General features: G+C 45.9%; 1 protein-coding gene across 1 annotated transcript; it reads right to left on the minus strand.

Moving 5' to 3' along the window:
• Nucleotides 1-1846: 1846 nt before the first annotated feature.
• On the minus strand, nt 1847-17150 carry LOC117416524 (collagen alpha-2(IV) chain-like). Its single transcript, XM_034917287.2, has 12 exons — nt 16996-17150; nt 15506-15524; nt 14044-15111; nt 13444-13532; nt 13052-13208; nt 12057-12210; nt 7676-7823; nt 5039-5072; nt 4404-4559; nt 3855-3943; nt 3267-3435; nt 1847-2263 (listed from the first exon to the last, which is right to left on the minus strand). The coding sequence occupies exons 2-12, from the start codon at nt 15518-15520 to the stop codon at nt 2105-2107; spliced, it is 2238 nt and encodes a 745-aa protein (XP_034773178.2). The 5' UTR covers nt 15521-15524; nt 16996-17150; the 3' UTR covers nt 1847-2104.
• Nucleotides 17151-17275: the final 125 nt, after the last annotated feature.

A 17275-nucleotide genomic window follows, 5' to 3' on the forward strand; every position in this document is an offset into this window, starting at 1 on the left:
GTTAGCATGAAATACTATTTTTATTGTTAAGCTTACTCCTCTGTTTGGTGATAGGATGCGAGGAGAGGATTCAAATGTGATATAACCACAACGCATCCATTCAATTAATAAAGTGCCATATAAAATACTATTAATATCAATGGAATAATGTTATGAATAAATAAGTTTATATTAGATTGTTTTTTATTTTTTATCAAAACAATTCCTATTTCTAAGACTTCGTTTTTATTTTTATCAATGCACAATGCCTGTCTTAAAAAACACGGTGTTTTGGCGGTGTGGCCCCATTTGAGAGGCTGCGGTGCGAATTCGATACTGTGATAATATTTAAATAATTGAAACCGCCCAGCTCTCTGGTTTCCCTCCTAATCAGCTGCATTTTCCATCATTCAAAATGCATGCCTGTGCTGCGCCCGCGGCTCTCTACTCCTCGCATTAAAATAGAAGCAGGAAAGAGCCTTGAAATGCACGAGGTGACAGGATCCCAATGCAAAGCAAAGCCACGCTTCAGGTATACCATCGATGTAAAACCCTTGCGGGCCTTTCATCGGAGCGTCCTGTTTGAATCACTCCTATAGAGTCCAACCAGAATGTAAAACCGTCCTGTTGCAAATAATACCACGGGCTGCGAGAAGAAAAGAAACGCTGAGAAGCGACCAAGGTTTCTGCAGGGATGGAAATAAGACTCCCATTGCATAGCAGTTTAATCCAGTCCGGGTTTTAATACGAGCTTGATTAGCCACAGTGTGCAGGTAACAAGCTCAGGCGTGTCTTAATAGACTCATAGTAAAACCAGGAATGGATCAAACTGCTATGCAATGGGAGTCTTAGGCCAAAACACACTCAACAGACATGCGCTCCAACGGCAGTCTAATGATAGATACACACGTGCACGGCGTAGCGATTGACTGTCTCTTAACCTGAACTGGACTTCAGAAAGTGGTTAACTGCATATGAATAAAATACGTATTCGCAACACTCTAATCAAAGCGTGACACGGGGTCCGTTCAGTTGGTTGGTCCGCATTCCGCACGGTTCGGTAAGTTTGGTGTGAGGTGTGATCAACCGCTTGGTTAACGAACCGTACCGAGCCCACCTAAAGAGATGGTCCCGGTCCGTTTGGCAAACGCACAGAGTCTGGCTCGCTTGCTAAAAGTCAATGTGAACAACTGGACTCGGTCCTTTTGAAACTAACTATACAAGGAAGGTAACCTGACTCGGAAGTAAACATTTTGCGGTTTAGTTCATATTTTGAGAAAACAAATAGAGCAAAAAAAAAAGCAACTGAAAATGTCGAGGAACTCGCGTTACTTCCCAGACATCTCGGGAAACCTGGGATTGCGACAAAACAAACACATAAGTGTATCAGCGTGCTCAGCACATGACAGCAGAGTCCGGGGTTAGGTCGTGTGTTTGTCATTCACAAATAAAATAAACAATTGTATGGATTATTTGTTTATTCATTCTGATTACGTGTTACCATATGTTCAAAGCACAAACGAACTCGGTCCTGAAATAAATGGAACTTTAGCTCGCCTCGCCCCCAAACGGACTCGGGCCCTTTGCTCGCAGGTAAGTGTGAACAGCAAGCACCTCGATACATTATTTCAAACGAAACGCACCAGACCCATCCAGTGTGAACGCGGTTTGACATGATCGGTTAAACTGTTCTATCGGTTGTGGGGTTCCACTGCCCTCTTGTGGCAAAAACAAGCAACTGCAGCGACTGCAAAATCCTTGTGCGGAAGTTTGTTTCTTCCTGTGTTTTCTTTTGGATAGAGACAGCGTAGAAATACCTGGTTTCAAAAGGAAAAGGAAACATACAAAAAGGACAAATATCCAACCATCCAACTCATGAGGTTTATTTAAGGCTGCTTTTTACACAGATATAAAAACATGCCCATACAAACTCATTACAATTACAGAGCTAACCGATACAGCCTTCAAAGTTAACACAAACAGTACCCTAAATAATGCATCGAATCAATAGATCTATTAACCAGACCTACATGACAACAACATTCAGACTCCTTGGGGTTTTATTGAACCCAGAATGATACCAGATAACACACATATACACACACACATTGTATATTATATATAGCTAGGGCAGGATGCTGGGCATGACCGAGCTCAGCAACACGTCCCCGGAGATGCTCAGCATGGTGATCTCGTTCAGCTGCTTCACCCTGTGGTTGAACTCCAGCAGGTGAGCCCGATTGACCGCCATTTTGAACTGACCCCCAGTGACCAGGATTGCGATCTGGAAACAAAACGAGAGCACGTTACAAACACAACGGAGCCGCGCCCCCCCCAGCAGTGTGGGTGAGGACACGATTCAAAAGGGACATTATTATTATTACTACTGTTATTATTATTTCTTTCTTAGCAGGACGCTGTTATCCACGGCGACTTACAATCGTTACGAAACTAGAACTGGAGATTGTAGAACAGGGCTCTCCACCCTGGTCCTGGGGAGCTGCAGGAGCTTCTCGTTTGTGTAACTCCGTGACCTCAACTCGTTTTCCAGCTTCATTTCCAGCTTGTTCTTACAGCCCTCCACCCTTCCTCGAGACACTACACATACGGTGCAATTCTTTCACATGCAGCCTCTAGCTATCAGAAATTCCTTTATAGGGAGTTGGTTACTAGACACTGAGATCTCAAGCTTATTCTGCCAACAGAGAACAATAATATGAGCACTTAACTTTCTAACCCTTCAACTGACTTTCCTACAGTAATAACACAGAGTAGAGCCTTGCTGGGATTCAGCCTGTTTAATTCTTCTTGTTTTACTATATAGGAGGGGAACAGACAGGGACGTGACCGATGTTTGCTATTCCAGGCCAAGGGAACACTGTGTCCAACAGCGTCCTTGTGCTACATGTAGAATATTGCAAAGGGTCCCTGCATAATACAAGCTGGCATTCCCTCCACGAGAGGTCAGAGCGGCGACTGGCCCCTTACAGACGCTCTGAAGATCAGCCTACACCAGGGCTGGCCCGGTAGCCCTGCCACTCCTGCTCTTCATTCCAGCCCTGCTCTAAATTGCTTAACTGAACCAATGAGACCTGCATCCAGACCCTGAAGTCATTCCTGATCTCCTTTCCAGTGTTGAACCTGGAGCGGCAGGGCTCTCCCGGACTGTGATTGGACACCCCTGTCCTCTCCGCTACCCCTCTCTGTCCCTGTGGGGGGCTAGGCGAGGCAGGGGCAGGTGGCCTCTGTGGGTTTGGTTTAGCTGCACAGCGAGGGTGGTCCTGTACCTCAAATGGCTGCCCCTCGACGAAGGGGAACTGGGTGAGCTGCCTCTCCTCGGGGCCCCAGCACCCGTTCACCAAGTTGTTCAACACAACCACCTTCTTCCCTTCATCGTTGAAGCGGGGGTTACAGTGGAAGGCAATGTCGTTGCCCCTCTTGAAGTCAATCGTAAATCTGCGGGAGACAGGGGAAGCAGACCAGGAGACTGTGAAGTGCAGCGCTGAAGACAGCCAGTTAGTCAAAGGGATGCATTCGTATCCCTGCAAATGCATTTCTTACTTTGCTGTGACAGATCAGGATCACAGGCTGGCTCTCAGCTTATCAACCGGAGGCGGTTTCATTGCCATGGTTTTGTGTTTAAGGGTTTTAAAGGCTTAGTAGCTCCCTCTCTGAATGCTCTGGTAGAAAGGACCAGCATTAGCTACAGCTTACGCTCTCCGGATTGTGTTCATTTGGCTGTTCCAGTGTAAATGTAATTATAAATCGCAGCATAATTGGAACTGTAATTGTAATGGAAGAGAACATCATTGTGATTATAATTAGAAGGGAGCCCAGGTCGGGCTGGTGTATAAATTAGTGAGTAGATATCTGACCTGTTGGGTTTGGGCTTGACGGTCCCCACAATAGTGAACAGCAGCTTGTCGTGCACCCCCACCTGGAGCGGCATATTGAAGGGTACAGGCTGTGGGGGAGAGACACAGAGACACAGAGACGCAGAGACGCAGAGACACAGAGACGCAGAGACACAGAGACACAGAGACGGTCAGGAGCTGCTGCTGCTGCAGTGGTCAAAGGGCATTGCATGCCAAGTGCAATCCCTCTGCCATTCACTTTAACTGGGATTCAAAATCCCACCATCCTGCAGTTATCACACAAGACTTTCCTTCATTTTATGACTTTGTATATTACAAATCAAACAGTTTCCATACAAAAACCAATGCCACATAACACAGCCCCTAACTGGGATGCATCAGGGTTAGTTCCGGTTGACTCAAGGGGAAAGCCTGCTGCCTGGAAGGTGGAGGAACGTGTGCTGTGCAAAAGAAACAGGCCTCCGAAGCTCCAGGCAGGTCAGGACAGGACAGGGTGTGGATCAGGCTTTCGAATTGGAGGGGGGAGATGATATAAACGATGGGACTCACGAGCTGGTTCATCATGGCAGGCTGCGGTTGCTGCCCCCCCGCTGCAGGGAATCCTGGGAGAACGTTGCCGTAACCCATATTCGGATTCCAGGGACCAGCCGGGTTGCTCACTGTTGGGGCGCTGGAAGCGGAGTCACCGAACAGGGCGTCCGACAGCTGCACGGAGGTCACGGGGTCAAGCAGGGCATCAGCGTGGAATCATGGGACACAGAGACATCATTAGCAATTGAATTGTTTATCATGGTTTTCTCCTTTCCCATGCATTCTTTCACTTGCTTGATCACTTCGTCATTCTAAACCTAAAGTTACCTTCGCAGCTCTGTTTCTACCAGCAAACTGGTTTAAACATGACCAGCAGAGTCTCTCTCACAGGGATACCAACACATGTTACTCTACAACCACATGAACTCCAGGGGGAGTGGTCCCATTACCCTGCCCTCCTGCAACACTCCCCTCCTAGACAGAACAGCACATACACATTGGCAGATCTGGAGTGTTGCAGGCGGGTCACTGGTTCCACTCTGCTGTACCTATTCAACCCCATTCTGAGAGCTCTATTGAGGCCACAGGACTGAAACAGGACACTGACATTCCAGAACTGCTCCAGGTGTGGGAAAGGTAAACAGGTGACTTACGTTCAGTCCGTCGCTCATTTTTATTGGATTGTTCCTGAAACAGAAGAAAAAGAACGCTGATGAAGAAGGACACGTTCCAGAACGCTCCAGTTTACTGGAGCTCATTTGGGATCCGTCTCTGTGTCATGCTGTGAAGGAATTACTGGGCGAGCTTATAGGAGAGGTTTAAACATCCCTCTGGAGATGAAAGGCTAGTGTATGAACCACACATAGCACCTGGCTCCGAGTGGAGGTTCAGAGTAACACTCCCTTGCTGTTTAAATAGACCCTGCTTTGTGTAATGTCTGAGGGAGGGGCAGTTGAAGCTGGAGTCTGGTTACAGGATTCTCAGAGGGAGATGCATTGAGCAGGGACGGTCTGACTCACTAACCACACAACACCCCGCTTGGGCATGTACTCAGTCTGCACGCTGCCTTTTAAAAGAACGACCCTGTCCTTGAATATCGATTCCTGACTGCAGGCTATGGGGCTCGAAGCACAAAACTGTAAACACCGTTTGAACCCCTTCAGTCCTGAATTATTTTTGTCGAGCTGAAGAATAAACTCCTTTGTTGAGTATACATGAGAACAGGACAAATCATTATTATTTTTAACATATCTTTATTTCTACACAACCTCAGACTGGGACCTAGGAGTCCCGTGAGGTTCCAACGTGATTTCTGACAGCATGCGTGAACATACGGTGCTACGATAATGAAAGGGTTAAAGAGTGTTTCGAAGCATTCTCTTTGCTTAAACAGTATTCAGCGTCATTTTTTTTTTTTTTAATTTCCTTGAACATATTTCGTAGTGTTTAAAGTCATTCCGAGTGGATGATGATATGATGTCCTTAGAGTCGGGGGCTGGCAGAGCTGAAAGGTCACATCGTCACAGGATTTGAATGGAAGGTTGAAGGTTTAAGGTTGACTCGGGTCATTCTCCAGACCAGCTCAAAGCAGCTCAAAGCAGATGAAATCCAGGTAAAGGCAGATTAGAGAAAACCACAACACAGCAAGGGAAATGTAAAAAACAAAACCAAACCCTCTTTAAATGAATATGAATTTGGAGACATTGTTTACACCCAATGTAAATTGGGGGCTAGACAACTGAATTTAATTGACGTCTGGTAGTTTACACAATCTCACAGAGAGCTACACCCGCTTATCTGGGTTATGAGTCACACCAGTGTATCACGCGAATGGCAAAGGCGATATTAAACGCCTATACCAAAATATAGGCTACACCCGCAGATAACCTTGGGTTTGCCAGAACTTTGATACGGATTAAAAACGGTTTACAAAGTGCTGATGTGATATGATAAGATTAATGAGGGTATTTGATAAGGGATGATAGGATTTTAAGGTGTTCAGGTGTGTAAACCGTCATAGAAAAGGAAGACTGCGCGCGTGTTGTTAAATATAGGAATACTAATGCATGCAAATGCATCAACCCAACCCAGGACACGAGTCAGTAAAACCTCCTCCCCCAACAGCAAAAACGACTCTACAGAACAGCAGCTTTGTGTTACTCTATACATGCCCATAGAGAGCTGTAGTTTTCTATTAATAATAATAATAATAATAATAATAATAATAATAATAATAATAATAATCTGTCAGTTTGCAAAGTTTACGCTATTTACTATTAGGCTTTGTGAGTGACACTGACGTGTTACTGGGTACTTCTAAATGTCTTAAAACCTATTGGTTTGAATTGGCATAACTAAAATCATCTCTACTATCTAATTGTATTCAAATTCTTATTTAAGTCATTTTTGATATGCATTTCATTTTTGTATATTGCTGATGAATGTATTTAATGTGTTTATTTAATTTGGAGAGCTGTGTGTTAAGCACTTTGAGATTATCTTGGCTGTGAGAGGCGCTTTATAAATCGAAAATTGATGATGATGATAGACAATACTTAAGAAGACATTTCTAGAGATGTGTGTAAAACTACAGATGCGTTCATATAATTATGTAGAATATGAAAGGTATTTATTACCTCACAGTTCTATAGAACTATAAAGACGTGTCTATAGAACAGTGCTGGGACTCAAACCCGATTCGTAAGGAATCCAGGCATATCTAGCCTATAGATTTCTATAGAATAGACCGGGTGTGTCCAATCACGGTCCTGAGGGAATTCCACTCCAGGTTTAATAGGTAAAATGAGGCAATTAACTACTTCAGGGTCTTTGGAGGTGTCATTGTTTCAATTAAACACCTTGGAACAGGTTTGAAACAAAGATTCATATAGTCCCCCCCCCCCATTCCAAGTGATTCAAAACTTTCGTCCATAGCTAGACGTTAAAAATATGTCTACAGATTTTTTTTATTTTCTAAACTAGACAGATCTGCAGGCGTGTTTTGTGAGGGTAATTCATGACACCATGAAGCGACTGGGCGCACTGTGCAAGACAAACGACGCGTCACACTGATTCGATTTCCTAATCCCTTCGCGAAACTCGATAATGGAGTACCCGTGTTATATATAACTCCGACTCAATAGAAATATGTACGACTATATCAGCGGAGTTAAAATCATTTCTGCAGTTTAATTTTCGCTTGTCTCGTATTGCTTTCATATTTGGGCAACTTCACAGAAACAGTACGACGCAAATCTGCTCCGAAAACTTTACGTTAGAACCGCTCGTACGGTATTGCAAGAAACACCGACAGAGCAGAACACAAGTCCCTGAGCCCGTTTATACTCCTAGTGCAGTACGAGGTGCCCAGCCAGCCAGAGACGAATCGGCTACACTTCATGGCGCTGGCAGATTTGGGAGGTTCGTTTTTGATGCCAACTTTGCAAGGAAATGGTAACGCCGTCATCCAGGACAGAGAAGAAAATCTGGGAGATCGATGTACATCAACAATAATACATAATAATAATACCAAATGTATGGCCTTACCTTGCTGAGATTACCGGAGCAGGTACGAGTAGTCTCTACAGACAGGTAAAACCGGAGCGCGGTGTCTTTGCAGAGGAGAGTATTATAGGACTCGGACCACACCCTGGACACGGGGCTGTCCCTCCCTCGACTGCAGGAGTAGTGTCTGTTCTATGTTTAGTTTAGTTTTTTGGGGGGTGGTAGACACACGCCCATTCATAACGCAGACTGGGTAGATCCAACTATTGTAAAAATATGACCTATTTAATGACGTCATGATGTGGTTCTCTCTTTGCTTTTTCGGATCCAGGAAGCGTCACGCCCTGTTTATGCATATTAGACTATCATAAAGCGAAGTCCCTAGTAACCTGGCACTTTCATATTATTTTTGATATGTTTTCGAGAAGTTTGATTTCCCCATAAAAAAAAGACAGAGCCCCAGGGATGGCAGTAAGACTCCTATTGCAGAGCAGTCTCACCCATTCCTGGTTTTACCACGATCGTGATTATCCACGGTGTAGAGGCCACAAGCTCAGGCGTGTCTTACTAAACTCCTAGTAAAAGCAGGAGTGGATCAGACTGCTGTGCAATGGGAGTCTTATTTCCATCCCTGAACCCTTATACAGTAATACATCCATTATTGCCATTTTCTATTCATATTGAGATAGTTTTACTTCGTGAACATGGTGTCATCGACTTCTCCTGCATGAACATGGATGTAATAACATGCACATGGATGCTGTGTCAAGCATTCTGACAAGCACAGCGTGGGTTCTCTTGGACTGCATTTCCACGTTTCATGAGCACAGCTAAACCGGGCACGCCTGAGTTTGTCTTTCCATTGCCAGTGACCGGGAGCGCCTCTTCTCTTATTTGAGATCGGCTCCGTGTTCATTGCCTGGGCCTGTCGAAAGTGCATGCCTTTGTCACGATGTGTCTTATTGTGATGGAAACCTGTTGAGTCACATGTACTGCCCTAAGCTTTGTTCTGCTGCAACGTCTTTAACCCTGTTATGGTTACAAGGCACCACACGTGTTTACTTCAACTCCTATTTTTCATAAAGTACAACTTTCCATGGTAATGATACAACACAGAGAAACAAACAGCTGGTAGGCACGCTGGAGATCTGACAGGATATTACTGTCAGGAAGTCTGGATCTGATTTTGAAAAATGCACAAGTGTCTTTTAATTTCAAAACATAGAAGTTAATCACAGACTGGAGTCAATGCTTTGACAATATGCAGCTAGATGTGTACAGGTGCTTTATGTAAAATGTTACCAGTATAACAAAAGCACAATACAACAAAACAAAAAATAAATCTTTGTGAGTTGAAAAAAAAAAAAATTATAACCTCTAACCGCTGCAAGTAACGTCATAAACTTTCCAGGAAGGAGCGACAAGTCTGGACTTCAAATTAAGATTCAGAGTTGTTTATTACAAGTTTCGTCTTGATGGATTCAATTGCATTGTGAATTAATTCAACTTCTCTAGACGGTCTTAAAGAAGCCAACAACAGTCGTTTGTATCAATGTATATGAAACCCCAGCAATGGGGATATATTGGGAGGCGGACACACGTATGGAGGTGTCTCTCTGTCTGCATCTCACACTTATATTCTTAAATGTATCCGAAGAACACAAGACATGACTCTAAAGCAGTGACCTCATGTTACGTAGAAAGGTATATTGCAAGGGTGGCCAATCACAGTCCTGCAGTGTAATTCCACTCCTGGCCTTTGTTCCACCCCTGTTCTAAATTGTTTAAGACCCTGAAGTAGTTAATTGTCTCACTTTACCTGTTAAACCTGGAGTGGAATTCCCTCAGGACCGTGATTGGACACACCCAGTCTATAGGCTAGATATGCCCGGATTCCTTATGAATCGGGTTTGAGTCCCAGCACTGTTCTATAGACACGTCTTTATAGTTCTATAGAACTGTGAGGTAATAAATACTTTCATATTCTACATAATTACATGAACGTCACTTTGGTTTCACACACATCTCTAGAAATTGTAACTATTATCTGTGATGAACCACTGCAGAGTCCAGACCTCCAGGAATCAGAGATATCATTCTGTAGTCTCTTTGATTACAGGATGTTAAATACAAGATCTAAATTATGTTCTCAGTTTTTTTTGTTTTTTTTTAATTATGTCTCAATCCTAGGTAATCAATCATTTGGTGTATAACAGAAAGCAGAGAGCAACGAATGGGTGCAGCTGCTGCTGGTAAAAACGACCTTGCATAATGAGATACTGTAGTCTGAGAGCTATGTCCGTTTCCCTTGAGACGAGGGTGGGGTTTGTAAACTGGCTTAGCTGCTAAACAGGCTCTCTCTTATACGTCTGTTTTGGCACTGAAAAAAAAATGCGTGCCTGCGGGTAAATGCAGCTAGATTAGAAACTCAAGAATCTGGCAGGCCAAGCTTCTAGAACCTCCTCCAAGCTTCTAGAACCGCCTCAGTTCCTGTATGCACTAAACAACATCGAACCATTTCCAATTCATGCACTAGAGTTTTAGCCTCCTGTATGAAATAAAATACTGCGTCTGACTTCTAATGAAAAGCACAGCAGCCATTCACAAAACACTGAGATGTTTAAATGGACTCCACTCAGCTATGCATACTGGTGAGGCTACGCATATCAGTGCAGGGGTTTCTACTGAGACGGTACAACGTGTCTGCATGTTACAGCATTTGAAAAAAAAGAAAAGTTTTTATTACAAACTGAAAAAAGAACAGCTCTTTTATTCAAAATGTTATGGCACGATATGACATTGATTTAAAAATACACACAGGCATCATACTTCAGTTCACAAGGCTGTGCTCCATCATTTCCTAATTCGCAGACAGTAAACTGCACACCTGCGATTCTTTACTGTGTACGGACCCGTCACCGATTCACTGCCCTCTCTATGACAAGATCTGTGTCCCGTGCAAATCAGACAGGGCAATAACAAGTGTCCTGGATACAAGGGAAGAGAACGCAGGTTTGGGAATCTGACTTACAGCACATGTTACTGTCAATAACTAAAGGGAAAATACCTTGTCAACACACCAGTGCTTTTATCTGACTGTGTCTGTGTGTTCGGGGTGGGGGGGTCCTGCTTCTTCAGATGGAATATCCTAGGCAGGAATCACACAGCAGTCAGTGGCAGAAAAGGGATTTAATGCGCCCCAGGAAGACTAGAGCAAAGCTTCTTTCCAGGCTGGTCTGCAGAATTTAGGGCTAAAAGACCCAGAGTAGCACTTGCCTTGGATTACTAATGTCTGGTTTCACAGATCTCAGACTACCTTTCCTAAAGTGACGTGGGATAGTCCAGGATTAGAGCTGGCCAGGGTGCTGGCCACCTGTAAAGGAGCTTGAGTGGCTTATCAGGGCATCACTCCAGCATGCACCTGCAGGACACTTTCTCAAATCAGTAACAACTGCAACCAGAAAACACTCACTCCATTCCAGCAAAGAGGGACAGACAATGTCCTTAAGAGACATGGCAAAAAAAAAAATTAACACATGCAGAATATAACCAGTATCCATCCAGGCAGCAGTACATATGAACAATACCTCCCAGTATTCAATCTCTCTGATTCTGATCACTGCATTGCACACAGCGCCACTGGTGGCTGGACACTTGAAACTGTAATTGAATTATATATCTAAATGCACATAATACCACCAGCGGTCTGGATGCGATTTGTTTTTGTTCCCCCAGCACAAGGGAGGTATGAAACTGCACTGGTTTTCAGACTCGAACCGCAGAACAATGCTGATTGGTTGCTTTGAGTGGCTTCTGTATGACGAGGCGTTCTGCCCACATCACAGTCTATAGCAGAGCAGAAACCAGCTGTTTACATTTCAGAAAATTAGCCACACACCAAAATTATTTTCTGTAATGAGAACTGGACACAACCTTATTGTATGTAACAGGCAAACAGGTCAGAACCTCAGAAGTGCGCTAACGAAGAAGCAACCAATAGCTTAGCATGCGTTTCCAGCCCGAAAACGGGTGCACAAATCAGCAGGCTCATTTTTAAGGGGCTCTAGCCCGAAGTACTGGGCTGGTTTTCTATCTGGAGCCCCGATTCCAGGGAGGGTTGCTCAGAGGGAAGCTGGGTAATGGGGGCTCGTGGTTGGGAGGGGTCCTAGACCATGGTGGGCGCCACCATGGACAGCTTGATGTCTCCTTGGACTCGCAGCAGCGTGACCTCGTTCAGGGCTTTGAAGCGGTGCCGGAACTCCAGCAGGTGAAGTCCATTCACCGCCACCTTGAACATCGCCTCCTCACACAGGACCTTGATCTGAGGAGAGCAGGAACACAGTGGACAGTTACAAACTCACTGCAGCCCTGCTGCAGCCAGTCCTGGATTCCAGGACCAGCCTCAGTGAAGTCTATGAAATGATCAGGAGCCAGGAGTCCGAGCAGGGTTTGAGCAGCCTCAGTGAAGTCTATGAAATGATCAGGAGCCAGGAGTCTGAGCAGGGTTAGAGCAGCCTCAGTGAAGTCTATGAAATGATCAGGAGCCAGGAGTCTGAGCAGGGTTAGAGCAGTCTCAGTGAAGTCTAACAGTGAAATAATGAGCAGGCAGGAAAAATCAGGCTCCCGTTAAATAAAGTGTTCCTCCCCTAGAGCTGAATGACAACTCCTCCTAATAGTGAACCTTCGCGTGAGACTTATTCAAGCTGTGATGAGTTCAGTGCAGCTCAAGCAGATGGCTCCTGCTCATTTCCATAATATACAGACACAAGCACAGCTCTGAAACATTTCACCTGCATTACACAGGGGGTCACAGGAGTGCCTATTTGTCCTGGCTGTATAGACACTGTGTACCCTGCAGAGCAGGGGTGGTCAACCAGGGTCCTGGAGAGCCACAATCCTGCCACCTTTAAATCATCAACGGCTAAAGACCTGGAAAACATGTTACAGTAGTGTTGTCCAAATAAGAAAATAACGGTTTCAATTAAGAAATTGCAGACTCAGGGAGGAACGAAAACCAGAAGACCCTGCGGCTCTCCAGCACCAGGGCTGCCCCCCTGCTGTGGAGTTTGTAGAGTGTCTTCAGTTCCATTAGTAAGGACAGGATCTGAAAATGCAGGGAGTGGTTTTATTAGAAGTGAAAGCCCCCCGCCCCCCCCTCGTACCTCGAACTGCTTCCCGGGGAGGAAGGGGAAGCCCCCCTGCCTCTCCTCGGCCCCCCAGCGCCCGTGCAGACAGGCGTTCCTCACCACTGCTTTCTCATCGAACCGGGGGCTGAAGTGGAACACAGAGTCTGTGCCTCGCAAAAAATCAAAGTGGAATCTGGAGGAGAAAAACATGCCCTTCAGTTTAAACTCTTTCAGGCATGAAATAATGAAACAAATAAAAAATTGGTACACATAGTAAATACATTTTTCACTGACCTTTAAATAAAAACAATTCCACTGATTTCTATGGCTTTTTAGAGCTTGCACGGCTCAGCACTTCGGTGTTAAACACAACAGCATGACACTGCGCTGGGTTAGAGACAGGAGGACTGGCATGCAGTTCACTTTACCTGACTGGGTTCTTAGTGGTCTCTCCAGCGATGGTGATCAGCAGTCGAGGCATTAACCCAGCCTGTAGGGGGAGCTCATAAGGCACTGGCTGCAAGGACAAGGGACAGCGTTTTAGTGCCTCAATGATATTTCACTTAAAGATCAACACACAATACCTAATCAACTAGTCCTTTCTGCTGGGTGCCCTTAATTACACCGGTCGGTGGAAGGATGCCACTGGTGTGAAGGGTGTGCTGGAGCTTATTTAACGCTAACTATGCAGTTGGCCAGGAAACACCAGTGCTGGATATTGTACAGTCTATAGATATTCCAGAATTCTCACTGACTACCTGAAGCCTTTCACATCTAGAGGACTTCAGGACACAGACAATTCCAGGTCTATTTTAAATACATGCTGTATTGTCACTGGTCACCCATGCTGTCATGCAGTGGGGTGGTTAGTGTGCTCCCATGTTCAGCAGGCTCTGGTGCACACACTGAAGCGGTTTGGTCTGTACTGATCACAGGATGGCGTTCCAGACTAACGCAATGGCTAGCCCTGGAGGTGGTGTTGCGGCCCCAGGTTCACGGTATAGTCCTGTATCCTATCAGATACTCACCAGAGCTCCTGCCGGTCCAGAGGGAGGGACGGTCGGTGCAGCAGGGCCCCCGAAATTCGAGGATGGCCCGGAAGGGGCGGGGAATGACCCCCAGGGGCCCGGTCCGAATGAGCCAGGTTGGGCGGGGTGGGGGCCAGGGGGGAATGGCTGGGAGGCAGGGGGACCCCAGGTACCGGGTGGGGGTCCAAATGGGCCGCTAGGTGTTTGGAATGGGCCCCCAGCGAAGGGGCCAGTGGAAGGAGGGAAGCCTCCAGGGGCCTGTCCACCAGGGCTGGGGTAGGGAAACTGACCAGGGGCCCCAGGGAACTGTCCTGGACCTGACGGGGCACCAGGAAACTGTCCAGGGGCCCCTGGGAACTGTCCTGGACCTGACGGGGCACCAGGAAACTGTCCAGGGGCCCCAGGGCCTGCTGGAAACTGTCCTGGAGCTGATGGGGCACCAGGATACTGTCCAGGGCCCCCTGCTGCAGGAAACTGTCCAGGGGCCCCAGGGCCTGCTGGAAACTGTCCTGGAGCTGATGGGGCACCAGGATACTGTCCAGGGCCCCCTGCTGCAGGAAACTGTCCAGGGGCCCCAGGGCCTGCTGGAAACTGTCCTGGAGCTGATGGGGCACCAGGATACTGTCCAGGGCCCCCTGCTGCAGGAAACTGTCCAGGGGCCCCAGGGCCTGCTGGAAACTGTCCTGGAGCTGATGGGGCACCAGGATACTGTCCAGGGCCCCCTGCTGCAGGAAACTGTCCAGGGGCCCCAGGGCCTGCAGAAAACTGTCCTGGACCAGGAGGGCCACCAGGATATTGTCCAGGGACCCCACCTGGCGGATACTGTCCAGGGCCCCCCCCTGCTGGGTACTGCCCTGGGGCGGAGGGCTGGCTAGGGGCAGAAGGCCCAGAGGAGGGTGGGAACTGTGGAGCTCCGGGGGGATTGCTCCAGGGGGCAGCACTGGGCCATGCTGGGTTGGCCGGGGCTGCTGGGTTGGCCGGGGCTGCTGGGTTGGCTGGGGCAGCAGGGTGGGTGTTGCTGACTTTGGAGGCTTTGCCCGGGGTGTCCTCCACTAAGGCGTCCGCAAGCTGGGGGAGAGAAGGGCAGCAGTTACTCTCTCAGCACAGATCACTGTGTCACAAGGCTCCACATCAGGACTACACAATGGGTCCCTGTTCACTTCCTCTCTTCATTTTTTAAAGATGTTTACAATCACTGGTATGTTTCATTGTAATAATATTTTGCTGTATCACAATCTGCCCTGGCATTACCTGGGTCTGTATGACCCTAGCTGCCAGCTCCTTTTCTTTACTTCCTGATTCCATGTGATGAGATCACATGACACAGTGAACTTTCAGCTAGTTTCACCTGGTCTATAGCAATAGCAAGAAGCAGGCAGGGTCGGCAGAGATGAGGGCTGTCTACACAAGAACAGTCCCCTATCTCTGTACCCAGCAAGCTGGAGAAAAACGTGTACATTACCGAAAAATCGTCCATGGTCCTGAAAAATAAAAAGATTAAGACATGTTAGTACATTAAGATAAACAAAATCAGAACCCCTCAAAACAAGTGTGTGTCCTGCATTCGCGTGTTTTGTAACCTGCCGTTACAAATGTCAAGTCAAAGTTTTATCACAATTGTGCAAGATTTTCTGAATATATCCCAAATGACCTTGGGAGCTCATACCAAGTTTCTTTGTAATAGGATGGGTGGTTCTCTGGAGATCGCTATCATTCAAGAATGTGTAGTTTGAGACTGCACCCATATGAAGTATGGATCTGATCTATAGAACGCAATACAGGACAGACAGAGTCTGCATCCAAAAAACTTTTTTAGAAAAACAGGGGCTGCCTTTATAAACCTAGTATTTCAAATATGCACCGGATTAAAATTTAAACATCACATCAATCCAGGGATGGAAATAAGACTCTCATTGCATGACAGTTTCTGATTTGACTAGGAGTGGATTAAGACACACCTCCAAGCTTGTTACCTTTACACTGGGGCTCATAAGCACATAATAAAACCTGGAATGGGTGACACTGCTGGGCAATAGGAGTCTGATTTGCAACCCTGCAATCTTAATAAAGAGAAGGGGAGGACTCTTACAGGATGTGATGAATGAGGAAGCAGGCACTACTGTGGTCATGTGAATGTTTTGTCACGCAGATTAAATGCAATGGTTATGTAATGGGAATATTGCCATGGATACAACAGCCAGTAATAATAGTAACGGTGAATCAGACTTCAATTCCATTCACAGTATCATTTCAGAATTACTTTTAAAAGAACACAGTCTCTGAGCGAGACAGTGTAACGAGTTCATTGAAACGAAACGGCCAGTAAGAAACTGGGGTGCTACGGGATTGGCCAATCAAATCATTGTGTGATTATACGAGAATATGTTGTTGTGCAACAAGTTTGAAATATGCATCATTATTTTAGTTGAAGGTTTGCCTCGCCCTTGGAATGCATGCCTGTCACAGGGCTCCTCTGGGTCCTAAACCCTACTCAGTACAGACGCGGATTGCAGTAGATACACCACGACGACACAGAAGAAAGACAGGGCCATCGTGTCATTTGATTTATTCCAATTACACTTCAATTAAAATCCCACTCACTCGATTAACCCTAAAATGAGTCTTTCCCGAATCGGAGACTGTAACGCAGGCTTCACAAATTTAAATCGTGTTTGGACTAGAAATATCTTGAATGCTGCAACCATTCTGTTTTTAATAAATACGTTTTAAAAGTTGTTAAAACACATCCATTTCACGTAATGACATTTAAAACGCTAATAATACGCATGACTAGAAGTGCTCACTGGTCATGTTTACAAACTGATACAACGAAACGGGCGTGACGCTGTAGTAATAATTGTTGTTCGACACAGTTTAGTTTACTTTTACAGTCTCCTCTCGGAATAGTACGTTAAATGCCCTCTTGTAACGCTTGAAATGTAATTAACTTACCAAGTAAAGCTGTGATTTTACTCCAGAGCCCCGCACCGATTTGCACTCAGATGAAGAGAAAGTGACACGAGTGAAGTGGCGCTGCAGGCAGTTCAGTGGGTTGGGCTCAGAATGGCACGGGGCATCACGGCGCCTCACGTAACTACGGAGACAAGCAGGAGACAGTATGTTTGCGCCGCAAGACATTCACGAACAATTCGTTGGTTTATAAAATATCGTTATTTTCTCGTACAAAAATATTTTCTTTCTGTCTCCAAAATGTACGTGTAAAAAAAAAAAA

This window comes from Acipenser ruthenus, chromosome 18 (assembly GCF_902713425.1).
Source record: "Acipenser ruthenus chromosome 18, fAciRut3.2 maternal haplotype, whole genome shotgun sequence".
Taxonomy (NCBI): domain Eukaryota; kingdom Metazoa; phylum Chordata; class Actinopteri; order Acipenseriformes; family Acipenseridae; genus Acipenser; species Acipenser ruthenus.

Excerpts from the sequence above, each read along its gene's own strand:
- LOC117416524 (XM_034917287.2), bottom strand. Across the intron at positions 12,211-13,051 it reads TCCCCGGGAAGCAGTTCGAG|ATCAAGGTCCTGTGTGAGGA; the intron begins GTACGAGGGGGG and ends TGCTCTCCTCAG. Across the intron at positions 7,824-12,056 it reads GGTGGCGCCCACCATGGTCT|TTGGCATCAAAAACGAACCT; the intron begins AGGACCCCTCCC and ends TTCCTTGCAAAG.